The 20,504-nt window shown below is 47.0% G+C and overlaps 1 protein-coding gene across 2 annotated transcripts in view; it reads right to left on the minus strand.

Moving 5' to 3' along the window:
• Positions 1–4,435: 4,435 nt before the first annotated feature.
• Tgfbrap1 (transforming growth factor beta receptor associated protein 1) overlaps positions 4,436–20,504 on the minus strand; it is a 53,569-nt gene continuing 37,500 nt past the window's right edge. For both annotated transcript variants that reach the window (XM_048430194.3, XM_085679624.2), the window contains 7 exons: positions 18,424–18,765; positions 16,691–16,748; positions 14,067–14,210; positions 11,579–11,725; positions 10,742–10,901; positions 8,859–9,292; positions 4,436–7,017 (listed from right to left, as the gene is read on the minus strand). In XM_048430194.3, coding sequence (XP_048286151.1) covers positions 6,841–7,017; positions 8,859–9,292; positions 10,742–10,901; positions 11,579–11,725; positions 14,067–14,210; positions 16,691–16,748; positions 18,424–18,765 — 1,462 coding nt within the window. In that variant the 3' untranslated portion in view covers positions 4,436–6,840. The remainder of the gene's footprint in view (positions 7,018–8,858; positions 9,293–10,741; positions 10,902–11,578; positions 11,726–14,066; positions 14,211–16,690; positions 16,749–18,423; positions 18,766–20,504) is intronic.

Here is a 20,504-nt window from a genome sequence, read left to right on the forward strand (position 1 = left end):
ACGGTAACTTCAGCAATTCTCCAAGGAGGGACATGACCAAGGATCTAAGAATGGGGTATCTCCCCTCTCCACAAGACTGAATGGTTGTATATAGAGAGAGGTTGGCGACAATTATGGAGACCTACTACTGTGAAATACACCCCTTCCTGTTTTGTCCCACACTGAGACCTGTAGGCACCCGCCCCTGCTCTACTTCCCTATATGAGCTGTTGAATAGACTTTGCAGAAACCTTTGTAGAAAAGCAAGTGTCACATCATAGATGGGTGGTGGGGAGTCTGTGCTGACAACATCTAAACCCATTCTTAAGGACCCACTTGATCCAGACCATAGATGGAGGATATTTAGATGAGTTGTTAGAAAAATTTATTTTACACGGTCTAGATATAGGAAATAGAAATTCTAATACAATCCAATGATTTCTAATTTAGTAAATCCTTTTTTTTTTTTTTGAGGTAGGGAGAGAGGGAGTCGGGGGAGTGGGAGGGTATTGGGAGGAGGGGAGGAGGTGGAAATTTTTAATAAATAAAAAAATAATCTAGTAAATTCTTATATCAAATATATATGCATAGAAATAGTCAGTGTGCAAACACATACACTGATGGTAACACACTATTTAGAACCATGAAATGAATTGTAGGTTTGCTCTTTTAAAGGCAATTGTGACACAGTCACACAACAGGCCAAGTGTATTCAGTCATGGCAAAGAACCACATGGTTTGACTTATTTGAGCAACCCTGGGATTATTAGAATCACAGAAACAGGAAGAAGAGTGTGGTTGCAATGGACAAAGGGGAGACGGGAATTCATTATATCCCACTGAACACAGACTCTTTGGGATCAAGAACACGTGGAGATGGATAATGGCAATGGTTGTATTTCAACGTGACTAGACTCATGTCACTGAAAGGTACACTTAAAAGTGGCTGTATGGGCTGGAGAGATGACTCAGATGTTAATTGCACACACTGCTCTTCTAGAGATCCAGGTTTCAACTCCCAGCACTCACATTACATAATATATAATACATTACATAATAATCATAGCAATCCCGGGGAGTCCCAATGCCTTCTTCTGGCCTCTGTGGGCGCTGAATGAATGTGGTGTACAGACATGCAAGCAGGTAAAATATTCATACACATAAAACAAAAATAAAATGGAAAAGGAAAGTGGTTTCAGGGTTGGTATAATGTCTCAGTGGTTGGAAATGATTACTGTCAGGTCTAATGAACAGAGTCCTGCTGTGGGCTAATGCTCATGTACACTATAGAGATTTGTCACTCATATTGGCAATATAAAACACTGATTGGCCAGTAGCCAAGCAAGGAATATAGGTGGGGCAAACTAGGAGAAGACCAAACACAGGGAGAGACGCAGTAGTAAGCAAGAAGCAGAGGAAGCAAGATGAGAATGCCTCACTGAGAAAAGGTACCAAGTCACAAGGCTAAACATAGTTAAGAATTATGGGTTAATTTAAGTTGTAAGAGGTAGTTAGTAATAAGCCTGAGCAATAGGCCAAACAGTTTATAATTAATATAAGCCTCTGTGTGTTTATTTGGGACTGAATGGCTGTAGGACTATATGGGGCAGAAACTTCCATCTACAGCGTCCAATCCCCAGAACCCAACTGATGAAAGAGAATTGATCCCTTTGAGTTGTCCTCTGATTCCTAGATGTGTGTGATTGCAAACCCTGCACTAACCCACTTTAAAAAAATAGATGAAAAAAATATTAGTACTTACAATGATAATGTTTATGGGGTATATGCTTATGGTTTGAAAGGGGAATACTTTTTAAATGTTGTCACATTGGTGACATAGTAACAGTTATTGCTTTTCTTTGGTACAAAACACTGATTTCTTGATGTGGTTTATTCATATAAACTAAATATACTCTGGTAAATTATTTGAAATCAAAGAAACTGTTTTCAGAGGTGTGCATTATTATGCAAATAACCAAGGAAACGCTTGTTGTCCTCTAATTCCCAAGAATGCAAACGTTTAGCATTTGGCTAGACATATTTACAGGCTTTAGTCAACAGTGACCTGTAGCTCAGCAATGTATTGAAACAATTTAGAATGGATTTGAGGGATTTTCCTGTAACATCCCAGCTAGAGAGGAGGGAGTGAAGGACAGTGAGCAGTCGGGCTCCCCTAATTCTGTCATGTGTATCAGCTGACCCAGGTAAATCACAAATGTTTGTGTGGACCACTGAGGGGGAGGCAGGGCAAGTCAGTTTAATTGTAGGTAATGATGAAAACCAGGTCACTTTAGCTCCTATTCCTGAGAGTCGACTGGGATTGGTCTGCTGAGCTGAGAAGAACGCAAGAAATCTGGAGAGAAAGCTTACTGTCTCAACTAAGACAAACAGAAAATGTTCTGTAGAGAAAGATGACCAGAGTGACGAAGGAGTCGAAGATGCCAGAGGCAAAAGAATGCTTCTGAGCACAGACAGGACCAACTGAACGCCAGACAGCTAGAACCCATGTGGATGGCTGTGGTCACTTTCCTGGACAGCGACTATGCAGTGAGTTATGGAAGTGCTGACCGCTCATAGCGGCAGGCATACCCACAGCCACACAGCCAAATAGGAGTTTCTGTGCTGGGTGCTATTGGGGTTCCCCAAGCCCTGAAGGGCAGCACTGAGCGTTGAAGGCTGAATCATGTCCATTCCCTTACCCCAGTTCCCTTGATCAGAAAGTTAACTCCTGAAGAGACATCAGATGCTACCCAGCTGTACCCCCTGATCATGGATGAGACCCCAAGGTCTAAGGGACATGGCTGTGTCCAGGTAGAGTAGCAGAGTCAGGGGCACCCAAGTCTCTTGGTATCGAACATCTTTTTGTTAAAAAGTCTCACGTGGTCCAGGAGCTGTGTGCTGTCCTCTAATTCTCGCTTGCCACGTGATCTCATTTAGCTAATTGACAACTCTAGGCTGCAGACTGAATTAGAGCTGTTTGCTTCCTTTCCCCGGTTGCAAGCCAAAGAAAAACAGGCATCATTAATTCAGTGCTTTTCTCCAAATAGCAGGCTAACAAGCCTTTAGATGGAGCTCCGGCCACGGAGCTTTTCTGAGAAGGTGAGAAGGTCTCTGGTCCATATGGTCTAGATGCTTGTAGGTTTTCATTTCAAACGCTAAGGTTGACAGATCCGCTAGGAGCAAATGGGGTATTAGTTAATATCTAATTACTCCTACCACAAGTCACAGTCCATTTAACTGAGGCAGACGCCAGTCTTTGCCTCCACAAGACACATTTAGGACAATTGACTCTTTCTCTGCCATTTAGCCTTGTCTCTTATCTTTGTAGTAGGTGCACAACCCGGTGTGAATGTAGCCTCTTCTTTCTAGGCTCCAGTTTAGCCTCTACCATCTCTTGCTTTATTACTATTTAATATGCTAATAGACACTAGGATACCCGTGTGTAAAGCAAAAAAGATGATCCCAGCTGTGGCTTCACTTCTCTGAAAGCAGCACCCATGGTAATTAGAATAACAGTAAAACCTGAGCTAGTTTTTTTGGGGGGGTCTCCTTGCTTGGCGAAGTGCTGGACAAGAGAATTTTCAGGTGTGGAGGAATGAGGTGGTCATCTGGTGCCAAACTAAAATTACCACAATACCCCAGTTTTCTGCTTGAAATCTGAGCTCCGACAGCTTGCCTCACTCCACGGATGTGAGGTTTACCTGACCACATGACAGAGGAAGGTTAGAAGAGTCTAAAAGATGCTTGTAGTCCCCTTTGCTCAGGGATGGAGCAGTAAGCAGTACCCACAATGCAAGTCTATGAGTACGGACATCCAACAGGATTGCTCAACGACCTGTTGTGAACACTGCAGGGAGGGGGGCTGATTTGACAAAAACCTTGGTGCACGCCCGTGTACCATCTCAGGGCAGGGTCACGGAGGCGAGAGGACGGTCTCAGGGGCCCGGCTCTACCACTCTGCTTCACGCCCTCGAAGGCAGGGAGGATCTGTCTCTGGACCTGGAGCAATGCTGTCTGTGCCCTTCCATTCCTCGGCACAAATAGACCAACTGCTCCTGGCTTTCCACAAGGGTTCAGGGGTCGCAAATCAGGTTCCGTGTTTGTAGCGATCACCCTTATCCACTGAGGAAGAGCATTCGGCTTCAAGGAGAATGGGTCAAGTCATCCAACGTCTTGGTGCGTTACTGTTGAGTGCACGGCTCACCCGAAGACAGTGCGTGTACAGCAGTGCTCTAAGAATGCACAGGAGATAAATACGGAGGTGGAGAGGTTAAAACCCAGTCACCCATAGCAGAGCCTAAGGGGCTAAGTACCTAAGCTGCTGCAGGTACCTCCATGGGCACAGGGAAAGGGCAGAGAACGGCTGGACTCTAGACCTCCCAACGGGGCGGCATATGTAAAAGCCAGCACTTTAGTAAGGTGACTCTTTTTTAAAAAATGACAAAAAAAAGGAACAAAGAATTAGAAGAATTTTAATAAAATCAACAAGTTTACATTTGTACATCGTGTGGATTTGGGACCCATTAGGAGGCAAAGGAAGCTGTGAGGACAGAGGTTCCTACGGGAGAGCAAGCAGAAAGCAAGAACTGCCCAGTTGTGTAACAGGTGCATGTGACAGCGGGACCCAGTGCCCGCTTCTGTGCTTCAGGAGCATCCAGTATGGCTCAGGAAGCCCCTCTCCGCTCTGTTCTCACACCCAGTGCCCACAGCTTAGGTGGCACCTGGCAGGCAACAGCAGATAAACAGTTTCCCAGACTAAACGGTCCCACCCAGCAGATATGAAGGTGAACCCATCTCAGCCCATGCTGCTCCAACCAGGACGGCTGCAGAGCCTAAAGTGAGGAACAAGGCCCGAATCCAGTGGTCACTGCACCACCCAGTGGACAGTCACGGGCTGTGATAGGACCATGGGTTCATCTTTCAAAAGGGGGTTGAGAAGCGGCCCTTGGGAGAGTGAGGAAGGTGAGGGAATGGGACTTGTAACAGTTGAGGTGATTCTCCGCCTTGTAGAACTGTTTATGTTAACGGATTGGGTGGGGGTTGGACGGTTTGACTTTGTCAACACTCAGAGCAGAAATTAGTGTCCCCAGGTTAGGAGTGAGCAGACACAGCCCCTTCCGAGATCTTACCCAGTTTGGGAAGGGAGAATAGTGCTTTCAGGTTAGACACTGCTCATGGGATAACTCGTGCTTTGAGAATTGTAACGCCAATTCATTGGGTATAATGACAAGCAGGGAGAAGAGTGTCCTCAGTCATCCTTGGGACACTGGAGCTGCAAGGAGACTTCATTTATTCTCAGACACTCCACACGCAGGGAAAGGGGTGTCTGTCCCCTGAACAGTGACAGATGCTTTTACTTCCTGGCTTACTCAGAACCCCAAAAGGAAAAGAAACACACTGATCATTCTAAGTATGGGAGCACTCTGTAAAGAGTGGAGAGTGAGGGGAGCTCCGGCAGGCGGAGGGAGGGTGTGTTCTGGGGCCATCCCATCAGCCCAGGAGATGCTGTTTTTCAGGTATCAGAGTAAAGGGTGTGCTGTCTCCCCTGAGGTCCTCATAAAGCAGCCTCCTGGGATGACCGGGTGACTTGGAGGAGGGCAGTGAAATGGCAAGAGCTGCAGCCTGTCTGCTGCGTGACAGTGACGCAGAAACACCACGTCCAGCTAGTCACGGAGGAGACCCTGCCTCTGCGGGTTCCGGAAAGCTCAGGCAAGCATAGAAAGTGCTGGCACATCACGTGGCCTGGCCAGACAGCCTCCTGAGGTCCTGCAGAAACACCTGCGGGGAGAACAGGACGAGCAGCTCTGCCGGCTACAGGGTGGAGGCCAATGCCAGCCCCTACAGGGAGGCTCACCGGCCACTCATCACATTTCCCTTTGAGCTTCCCAAGTATTCAGTAGGAGGTACATTTTAATGAGGAAAGAGATCTCTGTAATGAAAGTGACTGAGGAAACTCCAAGTGACAGAAAACGACAAAGATGATAGGAATTCAAATAAAAATATTTAGTCGTGGATGTCCATCAAGGTGTTTCCAATCAAGTGGATGGAAATGAACCTGTTTCTGGCCCATCACACAACCTGGGCCCCCTTAGTTGCAGTCTTCAGGACGGGCAAAGCAGCGTTCTACTCAGACCTTTTTCTTTTCTTCTCGTGTGTGTGTGTGTGTGTGTGTGTGTGTGTGTGTGTGTAGGTAGGACAGCCTGTGGGAGTTGGTTCTCTCCTTCCATATGTAAGATCTGGGGACTGAATTCAGGTTATCAGGCTTGGTGGCCAGTGCCTTCGCCCACTGAATCACTTCACCATCCCGCCTGCCTCAAGCTTATGTTTCTAAATGGATCTCCAGGTGCTAGGCAGTCAGAGCGTAGGCCTTTACACCGAGTGAGTGCTTCCACGACAAGGCAGTGGCTTCCCGAGGTTGACAGCTGGATGGGAAGAACAGACACTGTGTCCACATTAGCAGCAGATGCGGAGCCCATGTGAAGAGCGCACCTCCCCAAAAGGCAAGGCGCCCACCTCAGGACTCTGCACCCTGGATGCTTGCCTGAGCCAGGTGGAGCTGAGCTCCTTCCCTGGCCCCACCTGTGTCCGGATCGCCCAGGCACCAGCGCCTGCTTTTCAAAGTTGGCTTGTGCTTTGAAGGACTGTAACCTCCTGGACGGGGAGCCTCTGGCCTGCCGCTAGTCTCGAGGTTTCAGGCCTTTTCCTTTTACATTCACACAAGGAACATCAGTGCTGCGGTGCCCTCATTTCCCAGGGTTGGCAGTTCCCTGGCACCCAGATGCCTTCCCTTTGTTCTGGCTGGCACAAAGCAGGTTTGGAAACGAACCCAGAATCCCCTTTGCAGCCTGGAACCATGCTTTTTCAAGTCCGAGTGCCAGGGCTGGGTGAGCTGGGGGTCGTGTGTCTGCTGGCAGCACAGTGGGTGTGCACGAGCCCTCCATTTGGGTATCTGACAAACACAGGCTCCCCAAAAGGGTTCTGGCAGAGTTGGCAGAGCTTTTTGTCTGAGAGCCAGACTGCACTTCCCTTCAACTTCACCTGCAAACAGAAAACAATCATGAGGAAGCTGTTGAGTCAGGGCGGACGGATGCACAGTCTACAGGGGACTACGACTGCCCACAGGATTGCGCCCCATCAACTCCTTGACATGGGACTTGAGAAATGGAAATGAGCAGAGCTATTTTTAATGAGCAAGCAGAGAAAGCAACAGAGCTCCCTGCCTTTTATTCTTCAAGGTTTATTTATTCATTTTTTCATGTATATGTGTGTGCCTGCATGGGTTTACATGCATCACATGCCTGCAGAAGCCAGAAAAGGTCATCAGAGTCTCGGGACTGGAGCTGTGAGCAATTATGTGGGTGCTGGAAACTGAGCCCAGGTCCCCAGGAAGAGCAGTAAACACTCTTAATATCTGAGCCATCCATCTCTCCAGCCCCAGCAGTTAGTTTTCTTAAAGTAACCACTGTGTATCTGGAAATTTCTACACAAACTCTTCCCTTCAACATTCTCAAAGTCCTGACTGTCTAAACCCTGAACTGCTACAAAGTCATGACTATCAGAGCTGAGGGGACCAAGGAGGATGCTCGCTTGCAAATAAAAAGCAGAACCCTAATCAGGGGTTTGGTCACTGCTCCTCAGTTGATTAGTGACACATTCCCACATCACAGTTACATTTTCTGGAAGTCAGTAAGAAACAGTACCTGTCACTAGTGACTCTAGTCTGACAATTTAGACTGGAGTTGCACATGCTAAGGTTTCTCTATACAGTCTCTGTCAGTCTGGACAAGTTGGAGCACTGACAGGACAAGCAGCAACTCAGGGGATTCTGCACAAACTAGTGCCCTCACCCTGCAGTCCTGCAGCCTCCCATGATAGGCACTAGGAAAACATAAATAAAAGTCCCTGCCCTCAAAATCTATATGGAAAAGAGGAAGTTGTCAGTGCACACACAAGGGATGTGAGTAGGCAAAAGACTTAAAGCTTAATTAAGACTTTGAGGTAGAGAAAAACAAGTAGGCCAAATGCTGACTGGGTGTTCACGCAGAAAAGGTAAAATACTGCACGGTGTAGGGTCAGCAAGTGCCAAGGATAGGAGGTAAGACAGCATGCCACATGGCCAGGCAACTAAAGCCAGGACATGTGCTGGGAAGCGAGGAGTTAAACAGAGGTGAGACTAAATACCCCAGGCCACAGGGTCTCAAGAAAGACCCATGTGTGGGACAAGAAATGACTCTGCTCTTTTGGCCAGCCACATGGCGTTTCCAGAAAAGGACTACATCTTGGAGAAGAGAATGTGGGTTTCTGAACTGGTCTAGGAGGTACTTCCGGGCTCTTCCATGTAACTGTCACGAGGCTCAGTTTTCTCCTCCGTGCAATAGAGAGGACAGCAGAAGACACCACGCGTAATGCTATAAAGTGCGCCAAAGGCATAAAGAATGTGTCTGGGGAGTATCATTGTTCAGACATCACTCACCTTCCCTACACATTCTCCCTGGTTTGGCTTTGTTTGTTTTCAGACAGGGTCTTGCACTGAAGCCCAAATGGGTCTGAAACTTTCTTTGCACCACAGGTTAACCTTGAGGTCCTGACCATTTTCCTGCCCCAGCCTCCCAAGTGCTGGACTTAAAGTGAGGGAGCACATGCAGCTTCCACACACTCTCACGATTCCTGGTGTCCAAATGGAAGATGCCTCACTGATGCTGCCTGCCAGCGCAGCCTCTGCCTCTGCCCACATAGATCTCCGCATCTTGGTGGGAGCAATCAATACGTGTAGAGGAAATAAGAACTAACGAAGACCACTTTCTCACAAGTTAAAGACTCACCTCTCATGCAACAAGGGCTCGCAGAGAAGCAAGCTGGCACAAGGGCTAAGCACTCACCTTATCATACATGTAAATCAGGTTTTCTGATCTGGCCAGGCCAAGAGCCACCTGTGTGGTCCTCCTGGCATGGATGCTGTCCCTCATAGCTCCTGTGAGGAACGGGCAGAGAAGCTGCACCGACCAGGTGTCAGGCAGCAGCTGTAGGACCTGGGTGGCATCAAACTCCCTGGCGTGATGGTTCAGCAAGTCCACCGCGGCCACAGTCAGCGCATGGGCCGAGGGGCCTGCATGGAGGTACATGGCGAGCAGTGTGTGGAAAAGGTGCTGGCGGCAGGCTGCGTCCTGACCCTCGGAGCCCCAGAGGCAGTAGTCCTCAGCTGCAGAGAAGTCCCCCATCTCGTGCACCAGGATATGCAGGGCTTTCTCGTGCTCGCCCAGCTTCCCGTGGAGGATGGCGCTTTCCATGGGTAGGCCAGCACCCTGGATCTTCTCTGTCAGACAAAATTGGCACTCAGTAACAGACTGGGCTGGCTGGCTGAGCTCACCTGCCTGTTCTTGTAGCCTCAGCAAGAGCAGGCTACCTAGACACTGCTAAATACTGCCACCTAGATGGCTGATGATGGTGGCTCCTTGGATTTTCCCCTGGTGACTCAGAATCTTAGATAAACTCAAGTCAGACTCCACTGCTAATGTTCAGGGAATGAACCGGCAGGTGTGTCTGCTCTCAAAAGGCCCCTAAGCATCACCAGAGCCCGGCTCCTGGTCTGTAGCTACCATAGCATCACTGTCCTTCCAGTATGAAATGTCATGACTAACACACAGGGGAACAACTATTCCTTCCTCTGTGTCTTCAGGGGGTCTAGAGTCAAGGCCCTCCCAGAAAGAGCCCCAAATTCTCTGTACTATTTTCAAGTAACTAACATTATTATACATGAGATCACCCCTGGAGGATTTAAATGCAGCTGACTATGAGGTTATGGTATTTAGTGGGGGAATACTTTCAAATCACAGTTGGTTAAATCTGCAGATGCAGAACCCATGGATAAAATCCAAATAGCCACTTTACTCAAAAAAATCCATGTTCAACCCCTTTATTTCAACTGAAAGGAACATGGGTTCACAGTATTTAAAAAAAAAATCCTAATTATATTATCTGTATCCAGTGAGTTTCCAGAACAGAAACAAAAACGTCTTCTCTGCTCCCCCTGCAGTTAAGCTTCCAAAAAATGACGCAGCCCGGGGCAGTGCCGGTCTTGATCAAGGCTCTCTCTGTGGGCGGATAGGCTGAGTCTCACTACCGGGATCACTTTGCTCCCCTGCGGGCTATGAAATAGGGGACGGCAGATCTTTCCCTGCTGCAATGGGATATTCCCAGGACAACTGAGGACCAAGGTTAATAGCAAATGACAGGCGCTGGCATCTGTAGCTTGGTCACTATGGGCTGCTCCTCAGGCCCGGTGCCTGAGGCAGATATTACCAGCCTGGGGGTAAAGGGCTGGCTGTATAGCCTGTGTCAAGTACAGCAGCAGCAGCCAGACACCACAACACACATGTATCACCATTCTCCTCAGAGTGGAGAGTCAGGAAATAATTACTAAGAAGCTGCCATATTTAAGGCACAGACAAAGGTACAAAGGTAAGGTGTGAGTTACACAGATTCTATGCTCAGACTATGACATTTCCCTTCAGGGCTTGAGTACTGCAGATCTGGGGGTTCCTTGGGGTCCGATACCCCAGGGATACTGAGTGGTGAAGGAACTGAAGTCATTAGAAGGACCTGAATCGTGGTCCTTTAAAGCTCAATCCAAAACTCATCAGGACAGCTCTGAGGAAAAGGAGCTCAAGCAAGCACCCTATGGGACCCAAATGCTGTACTCTGGGACAATGGCTCCCTGCCCCAGCCCCAGAAGTCTCTCACTGGGACGCAATCTTATCCTCACCTTTCAACAAGTGGACGCGGTAGGAGTCAGACTTCTGGAGCAGCCTCCGGAGTTTGGTCTGCGTCTCAGTGGCGTCTACGTCCTTGCTGCCAGTGGCTACCCTCTGCCGCAGCACTTCCTCCAGGTAGAGGACGGCCAGGTGGGTGTGGTACTCTTCTTTCTGCATTAGTCAGGGAGGAGCCAGACACAGCATTTACACGAGGGAGGCTGTGGTACGTTCTCAAGCACAGTGGTCAGGGCACCGGCAGGGCACTGGAAGGCTCCCAGAAGCTCCAACACAGAGGGAGGGTTTACAGCCACGTTGCTATAGTTGGAAGCTGAATGTGCCCCCAGAGTCCACTTTAAAGGCTGGCCTCCATGGGATGCTACTGGGCGCTGGGGGTGAAACGTGGAAAGATTGGAGCCAAGGGGAAGGAGTAGGACCACAGACAGCAGGGACAGTGGGACCTCAACAAATGCCCTGCCCTGCCCTCTTCTGCCAAGATTCTGCATCAAAAACAACGGGACAACCCATCGCAGACTGAAAGCTCTAGAGCCGTGGGGCCAAAGAAACATCTGCTCTTCAGAGGTTAATTGCCTGGGGCTTAATCATATGCTGGAAAGATGGCTAACACTTGGCGGGGGAGGCAAAGGCTTTAGGTATCCTATAGGTGACGTAGCTTCCCCCGTTTCCTGGAGGTCTCATTCACGAAGGCTCACATCCCTCTGATAATCAACAAGCACAGACTGAGTGGCCTGGGGACGTGGCCTGCCCGAAAAGTGACACTCAGGTTCCCTTTCCTAAGTTGGGAGGGACACTGCAGCCAGAGCCCTTACGTCCAGGCTCTGTGCGCTCACCTGCAGGCTCCTGTCGATAACAAGATGCTCCAGATATTTAACCAGGGCTTTAGGGTATTTCTTAAGGCAACTGATAATGTCATCTGGATTAAAACCAGTCTGCTGCTTCTCGTCCAAAGGTCTCTTGGTAAAAACTTGAACTCCAATCTGCAGAAAGAACAGCAATTCAGTTTTCTTGATCTTTCTTTTAGTCACTTAGCATTCAGGGATTGGCCAAAAACATGCAGAATATGCTAATGTATTAAGCAGGTGCAGCTTTTCATATGCCACACTTATCTCAAAACTATAGAAGAAAACAGTCTAGCAAGAAGTCCCTAGAAAGAGCAAACAAAGGACACAATGCAGACAGGAAAGAGGCTGGCATTTTGAAATAATCCCCCACGTTGCTGGGATTTCTTCTAGAATGGTTGGAAACTATGGAATACAGCAGTCACTGGTAATAGGCTTTGACAGCCATGCAACAGACAATAGTTTATGAAGATTATCCTAAATAGAGATTGACCCTTGCAAAGTATGAAAATACAGTGTGCTCTTGGTTCTCTGAACACATTGTCTGGCTAGCAGATTATTTACTGCGCTTGGCTAGTCCACCATCTGAACCTGTGGTCCCTGAACGACTGTAAGGCTGCCTTCCTATGTCTGCCATGAGGAGCTCCCTGGGCCAATTCTGCCATCTAAGGAAATACTGAGAAAGCCATCACACATTGTTGGGTTCCCCTGTACACTTACATGTGCAAGTACTATTGCATGCCTACAGGTTTACATGCACACCCCCACACCCTGTGAACCACAAACATGAGAAACACAACACACCGACATGTTTTTTAGATTTGTGTCTCAGCACTATTTGCCTACATGAACTTGAAAAGTCTGCTATTTGTTTGTTTGGTTTTTCCTTTTGTCTTCAGTCTTCTTTTTTTGAGGTGTTTGTTTGTTTGTTTATATTATTGTTTGTTTGTTTGTTTCCGAGCCAGACTTTCTCTGTGTAGCCCTGTCTGTCTGTCCTGGAACTCACTCTGTAGACCAGGCTGGCCTTGCACTCACAGAGATCCACATGCCTTTGCCTCCTGAGTGCTGGGATTAAAGGTGTGCACCACCACCCAGAAAAAAGGTCTGTTAACCCTATCTGTGAACCATCCTTCAAGAGATGACAGAGGTCAAGTGGTGGGCTACTATGTGGCACAGAATCTCTGTGAATTTGGCTGATTGCCTGGTGAGTGAAAGAGACCTAAGCCCTTTCAGGGACACTGCATCCACACCATCGGAACATGTGGTGCTGTGTTCTGTAGGCATGAGTAGAGGGAAAGGAGGAATGGAATAAAAACTATACAAGGCGGGGCTGGTGAGCTGGCCCAGCAGGGAGTTTACTTGCTGCCAAGCTTGAATGTCTGAGTTCAATCCCTGGGACATGCATGGTGGAAGGCGAGAACCTCAGCTGCCCTCTGACCATCACACATACAGTATGCACATATATGTCCATAAATATACATAAATTAAATAAATGTAATTTTAAAATGTTTTAGTATGCAAGGAATAAGGGCTCTGACCTGGTTCAGGAAGTAGGATGGACAGTAGAAGAGTCTGCTTAGTTCTGCCTTGAACCTGTCTATGTGATCTTGTCTCTCCAAGGAGGGGAGGGGGCAAGGAAATGGGCCTGTTAAGCTTGCTGCCTTTGTCGGGGTAAGCTGTGGAGTCTCATTGAGGTCTGTGTCCTTCTGTTCTGAGCATTGCTGTCTAGCTATTGAGCAGTGGTTTTCAACCTGTGGGCCATGATCCCTTTGGGGTCACATATCAGATATTTACAGTATGATTCATAACAGCAATGAAATTACAGTCATAAAGTAGCAGCAAAATAATGTTATGGTTGGGGTCACCACAACATGAAGAGCTATAGTAAAGGGTCGCACCATTAGGAAGGTTGAGAACCCCTGCTCTACAGCCAAGAGCCAACAGCTGTTTTTTCTCTATTGTCCTGTTCCAGCCTTCAAGATGAGCCAGGTCCTGTTCAAGCCACGTCACACCTCCATGTCACAGCCTCTAAGAAGGGTGATGGAAACAGAAGAGGAAGGTGTTCTTCCTGATGTGGCCCAGATTGGGGACTACTTGGGGAAGACCAGGCTGTGCAGAATAACAACCGACACCCATTCCAGACAACAGAATGCAGATTTCTGTCCCACAGCAGGGGAAGAGGAAACTGTAGAGTTTTCAGAACACCGGGAGCATGCGCAGGCTAGGCTCTTTGTATTTCTACCAGGGGCCTCTGCAGAAAGAGGGTTCTGTAGACAGCAGCAGCAGCAGCAGCAGCAGCAGACTGTGGCAGTTGCTCATGCTCAAAGGGAGGGATTTAAAATGGCACACAGAAAATGGGGCTGGGGGTGGGGGATATGAATGTAGCTTCCCCACCCTTGCACCTAAAACTGCCCGCAGTTTAGGATTTTGGTGTCTTTTACCAGACATTCCGAAGAGAAAGCATTTATGAAACACAAACCTCCTCACTTTTCTGCAACAGCCAGTCAGCATGGGTCCACACCAGCTCTTGGTCTAAGCAGTAGGTAAGAAAATCAACGATGTATTCATACAGGTCTGAGCGTGTGGAATCCTGGATGTCCCCATTCACAATCTTCACCCACAACTGAAAAGTAATAGAAACCAAAAAATTTTAAATCTAGAATGTTAAATACCCTGTAGAACTATCTCAGAAAATCCTTGTTTTCTTACTCTCTTAAGGCTTTCAAAAACACAGGATGAAGCATCACTCACATGAGAGTCTAGAATCTGAACACAGGCCAGCGTATTGATGGTGCAGCCTGGATGTCAGGGTTGCAGACTGGGTGGCTGGCTGTGGTGGCTCTCTCTACCCATGTATTACTTCAAAACTGGAAAAACTCTGAAATCTAAAACAATTCTGGTCTTGAGCATTTTGAACAAAGGGTGCCCCACCTATGCTACAGAAAGCTGTAAATTCTTAGATCAGTTTTAATTTCTTTTTAGAAATAAATCTAAAAACCCAAATGTGCTAAAATATAATTATTTTACAATGTGAGATCATGCTAAAAGTGGAAAATTCCACACCATAGAACTTGGTTTTGAGCACAGACTTATAAAAAGTGTTGTATAAATTACTTTCATGCTATTTGTGTAAGACACAGTGAAATTTAGTTTAGGATCAGGTCTTACATCCAAGACATTTCATTTTATACATGCAAATACTACAATAAAATCTAAAATAATCTGCAATTCAAAACAGTGGTGATCCCCCCAATTAAAACGGATTAGGATGCTTAATGTGTACTAGTTTTTTCAGACCTGAGTTCACCACTTAAATAACTGCATCAAAGGTCCACTGAAAAATATTGACTTTTTTATGGTACTTTTGCCACTTATGAATATTTACTCTATATTATTCAAGTATGCAAATCTTTCTTTATAGTGTGCTAACATCATCATAACACACGTGCAGTAATCTAAAGATGCTGCTACCATGTCTTAAAAATAAATGTTTTGTTTGTAATATCCAAATCTGTTCTTGGCCTTGAGGCATGTGTTGATGGAAACTCATTTTCTTGTTCTCTTCTCTCTGAAATTATGTTACTGTGATTTTAGCAAAGTAGCTGCAGACTAAACTCACGAATGCACGGCCAAAGCCAGGGAGCTCATGTTACACAAAGGTCTCCCGAGGAAACTAGCACCCAATGCAATCTGAGGCATAACAGAGCAGACGGGAGCACATCTCCCCAGGGTGTGAGAAGATCTCTGCAAAGATCAATGGGAAGCTGCAAGGTGAGAGCCAAGAGACAAGGCTAACAGATCAATGGCATTCAGTTGAGGCCCAACAGCCCTGCTGGCCTTCACATCGCAGCCCCACCACAGAGCAGGAACTTCATCACTGTGGTTTTTCAATGGTGCTGTACAGGAAGCACCTGCCCAATTCACTGGCAATGCTTGCTGTTATTACTACTGGAAACTACAGATACAACTGTTACCTGCTGCCCTAATTTTCTAAGGCGATGTCATATGCCTGCTGGCTCAGCAAAAATATCACATTTTCAAAGCTAATTTCATAAAAGTCATGCCAGCAAAAATATCACATTTTCAAAGCTAATTTCATAAAAGTCATGAAAAGCAATAGGTATTAGCAGTTAGGAAGTCAGGGACAGGGTGGGCAGGGGGAAGTTAGATAAGGGTTACTAAAATACAGTTAGAGAAAAAAATCCTTAGTTATCTGTGCTCACTGGAGTGAATAAACCTCTAAAACAGACGAGCTCCAGGTTTCCCGGTGCAGAAACAGTGACCAGTTAAGAAGGTGGGGACACCAATGACCATGACTAGATCACCTTCCACTGTAGGCACGTGCCAAGTGGGACACTGAATCCAAGAAACGTGTACATTACCATGTGACAATTTTCTAAATACATATTGACGTGTATGTATATGTCTGTGTGCAGATGTCACATGTGTGCAGTGCCCAGGCCAGAAGAGGGGTCGATCCCTAGGATCTGGAGCTATGCCGTTGGGAGCCACCCAATGTGAGTGCGGAAACAGACTCTGGAAGAGCAGCAGTGGCTCTTAGTCACTGAGCCATCTCTCCAGGGACCCTGGTCACTGTAAAAAAGGAAATCAGCTTTTTTTTTTCTTCAATTTTCACAAACTCAAGCTTCAGAATATTCTTTACAGAGATGTAAAGACATCACTTCTTGGCCTGTTTGTCAGGAAAAAGAATGGAGACATGATGTCAACCCTTTCCAAGGAGTTCACTTTTGAAAATGGTGTTATGTTTGCTCTCTGTAGAAAAGGTCAGATCAGGTAAAAGTGGTTTCTATCTACTGACTTAAAAAGTAATGCAAAATTAAAGATTACTGGCCTTTTAACAACACTAAAATGCTTTTAAAAAAATGTGAGTTGTGTGTGTGTGTATGTATGTGTGTGTGTGTGTAAATGTGGAAGTTCTGTGTGCTTCAGTACGCATGTGGAGGTCTGAGCATAACTTTTGAATGTTGGTTTTCCCGATGCCATAGGTTCCAAGGCTGAGACTCAGGGTGTCAAGCCTTGAATGGCAGGTGATCTTACCTGTCGAGTCACCTTGCTAGCCCACAAAAGCCTTTCTGAACTCACCTGAACTGCAGAGGCATCCTGTTTATTGTAATGATAGAGCAGTCCTAGTGCAAAATACCTGGAAAGAGAAGGATGGGAAGGATAAGCAAGGGCAAGGCACACGTTCTAGGACACACACAGCTCATGCTCTTCCCACCCTGCAGGTGACCCCTTAGTGAGTCACATCTCAAGACACTCAAGTGTCAGCCGGAACCTTCTCTTTAAAATCTCTGGGAACGCAACATGACTTTTACAGATACAACATCCCGAGCCACTACCACCAGGTGTCAGTGTGCACTCTGGATTTGAAACCCAACAGGCTGAGGAGCACTAATCTGAAACCTGAAATCTGAAACATGCCAAAACATGAAACTTTAAGGGCAAACTAGAGATCAAAAAGCTTAGGGTATTTGTGGATGTATGTGTGGTGCGCACGTGTGCTTGCATGTGTAATTCCAAGTGTAGTTTGCATGTGTTTGGGGGCACATTCCTATGGAGGCCAACCCTTGCCTTAGTCATTTCCTCCATCACCCTCCACTCTGTTTAGGCCCACTGGTTTGTGTAGTCTCGGAGCCAGCGGGTCCCAGGTGGGCTGCCACACGTGCCGAGCTTTTGTGTGGCTGCCGGAGCCTAGGTTCCAGTCCTCATGCTTATAGAGCAGTGCTTTATCCACCGATCCACTGAGCCCTCTCTCTAGCCTGTTCAGGTCTTCACACAAAATAAGATCTTAGAGTTTCAGATTAGGAAACTGCTTAAGGATATAAATAAATAAATAAATAAATAAATATCTGAAAAACTCTGAATTTGGAAATTCTTCTGTCCAGGCATTTTGGTTAAGAGATATGCAACCTACACCACCAATCCATAACGTGTTCACTGCAAGCTATGGAAAGAGCTAACACTGCCAAGGATGCCCACACCACCTCAGGCATCAAATCGGATCTGGTATGGTGGCCCCACGTCTTCATGAGTCCTTTCTCATTTTAGATTCTAAACAAAAATTATAGAAGATCTAGAGGGATGGCTAGGCTCTTAAGCAGAGGACCCAAGTTCAGTTCCCAGCAGCTATATTGGGTAGCTCACAACATTGTTAACTCCAGTTCCAGGGCGTTAACACCCTCTTTTGGCTTCTGTTGACACCTGCACGCACATGCACAAATCTACACAATAGATATTAAAAAGTAAAAATAACCTTTTTAAAAATCACATATAAAAACCCAGAGGAGCTACCAGTCCTAAGCAAGCTGGTCACTGGGCATTCACTGCCAATGGATTTAGGGCAGCCTACTAACCGTTAGGCATAATGAAAGCAGTTCAAACCATGATCAGTAAGATCCAGAAAGCTAAAGCTATAGCTTTAGATGCCTATCTAACCAATTTGACTCATGAGTGACTCAACTGCACTATTATTACCAAGCACGCAGCATCTTCAAGGGTGAGTCTGAGTCTGACAACAGGACGTTTTCAACTGCTGCATTTACTAACAAAGCTCACGGTAATTCACATTGTACTCGCAAACATGAACAAGCATAAGAGTGAATTCCCCCAAGGTCCCTTCGATCAGGAGAATGTTATCATCTGAGGATCATTTGATGCCTGTTGTCACAATGACTTCTTAGTGATTACTGCCTGGACCCTTGAGAACCCAAACACAACGTTGGCTGAGTCAGTTTCAGAGTATCCCCTTGAGAGGCCTCATGGAGTGCAAGAGGACTGGACAGGAAGCTTTAGCACATGGTGCTAAGAGCACTCACTTTTTGTGCTTCTCCAGCCAGGCAGCACTGTCCGTCAGCAGGCAGAAGTTCTCAGTGACCAAGAGGTCCAGCAGGCTGTCATGGTCAGCCTCTGCATACAGCTTGAGTAGGGCCGTGTCGATGTCTTCCTTGTAGCCATTTGCTACCTCTGTGCTGCGAACTTCATTCAGGTAGCTCATGAGGAAGCGCTTGCACTTGGCCATCTTCTCCTGGTCACCCTGGGTCAGCTGGTTCAGGTCTGCATACTCATGAAGAGGAGGGTGAGACCGGGTGAAGGAAGAGGAGGTGGGCAACAGGAAGGGGTACAGAGAGATCAGCTCCCGGACATCCAGCTGGCTGCTTCTGCAATTACAGTGTCAAACTAAATGAAGCAAAAAGAGAGAGAGAGTACACATAGGCACACAAACAACACTGGAGGGCAGTGCCTGTAGGCGCATGTTAACGGGGGCGAGTGTGACTGAGCGACCGCGCTAATCTGTAGTGCCAATGAAACCGTATCAAACATGGTTCCAAAAAGAGCAGAGGAGACAAGGCTGAGGAACATAAACAGATGACTGGGGAGTGTGACATCAAGATACCTGGGTTGTGAGGAAAACCCAATGAGACCTGGGATTCCTTGAGTAAGAAAAAACCATCAAAAAACAATGTAACATCAGTCTGAGCCAGGACAGGGTAACGACCCTTTGGAAACCAGCATCTTCTGGTTTCCAAACAGGTTGCTCAGTGGTTCTTAAATAAGGGATTTTATCCTAACCTTGTTTGTGCTACTGCTAATATCTAGCAGTTGGAATCCAGGGCTGAGCACCCTACAATGTACCAGACAGCCCTGCCCCAATACACCCACAATGAAGAACCACCGGGCCTAAGAACCAACACTGTCATGCTTAAGACACTGAGGCCTATAGGAGGGTTCCTGAATCAGGAAACATCTGCTCACTGCTTCAGATCCAGGGTGAACCTGGTAAAGGAAGATTCTCCTCCTGGCAAACATGAGTCCATGCAGTACTTCCTGGCTTGGGTAGTGCCCACACTAGATGGAAGCGGCCCCTTTCCAACCCTGTATGGCTCTTCAGAAGCACAGGCTGTCTCATGCCCTTGTGTTCTTTATTCTAATACTTAGGTCAAATTTGCTAAAGGATATGAACACAGGCTAAGCATCTCCAGAGGAAGACATATAGTGTGGACCCCCCTACACAAACACCATGTGGATTTTCTCATAGGTGCCAACCATAAGGAGCTAGCACCATGGCCTCGGGCACAGCTCTGGAGTGGAGTCTGGGGACAAGGCCCTATCAGGACAGTGAGGAACTCCTCCAGAGCACAGGAAGGGCAACAGCAACCACTCCTGTCTGAGAAACTTGGTACCCAAACATCAGCTCTCAGTGACAGCTTGACAAGGTGAGCAGTCAGCAGCCTGATGCTGTACTGTAGAGCGACTAGGGCAGAGGCAAGGCATGAGAAACTCGTTCTAAGGGCAGGCAGGCCCGGCTTCTGTTCTCCCACCAAAGCAGGTGACTTTTCTAGGCATGGCCATTCACCTGGTCTCTTAGACTGACAAGAAGATGTGTTGGGATGCACCTACGTCGTGGAAGTCCAGGGCATTGACACTGCCAGGACCAAACAAGATGGAGCTGAGGCACCAATGAGTAAGGAGTCAAGTTAAACTGAAGACCGTGGTCTTACAGGAGCAGATGACGGCAGCGACTGGACTGGCATGGATAAAAGTGCTACTGGGAGTCACACCTCAGCAAACGACTTCTTCCCTCAGAACCCTGTTCTCTACGCCCCACTCTGACAGAGGAAGCCATCATACCTGCTGTGTATGTCAGCACATGTTTGGGGCATAAGCGATCATCCTTGAGGAAGGACGGAGGAGCCTACCAGAGAGGGTGCTGCTAAGTTCCCTAGGATGAACAGGGTCTATACAGAGTGTCCTATATATATTGTTTGCTAGAAATCTCTACACCAAAGAATGCTCTAGTGAAGCACTGCGCTTTAGGATACTTAAAGGCTTCAATCATAGTAGGTCCAACTTCATTTCCCTGGAGGATGCTGAGCAAGTCTGTGAGAAGCCATGGTCT

Source organism: Myodes glareolus, chromosome 18 (genome assembly GCF_982192425.1).
Source record: "Myodes glareolus chromosome 18, mMyoGla1.1, whole genome shotgun sequence".
NCBI classification, from domain to species: domain Eukaryota; kingdom Metazoa; phylum Chordata; class Mammalia; order Rodentia; family Cricetidae; genus Myodes; species Myodes glareolus.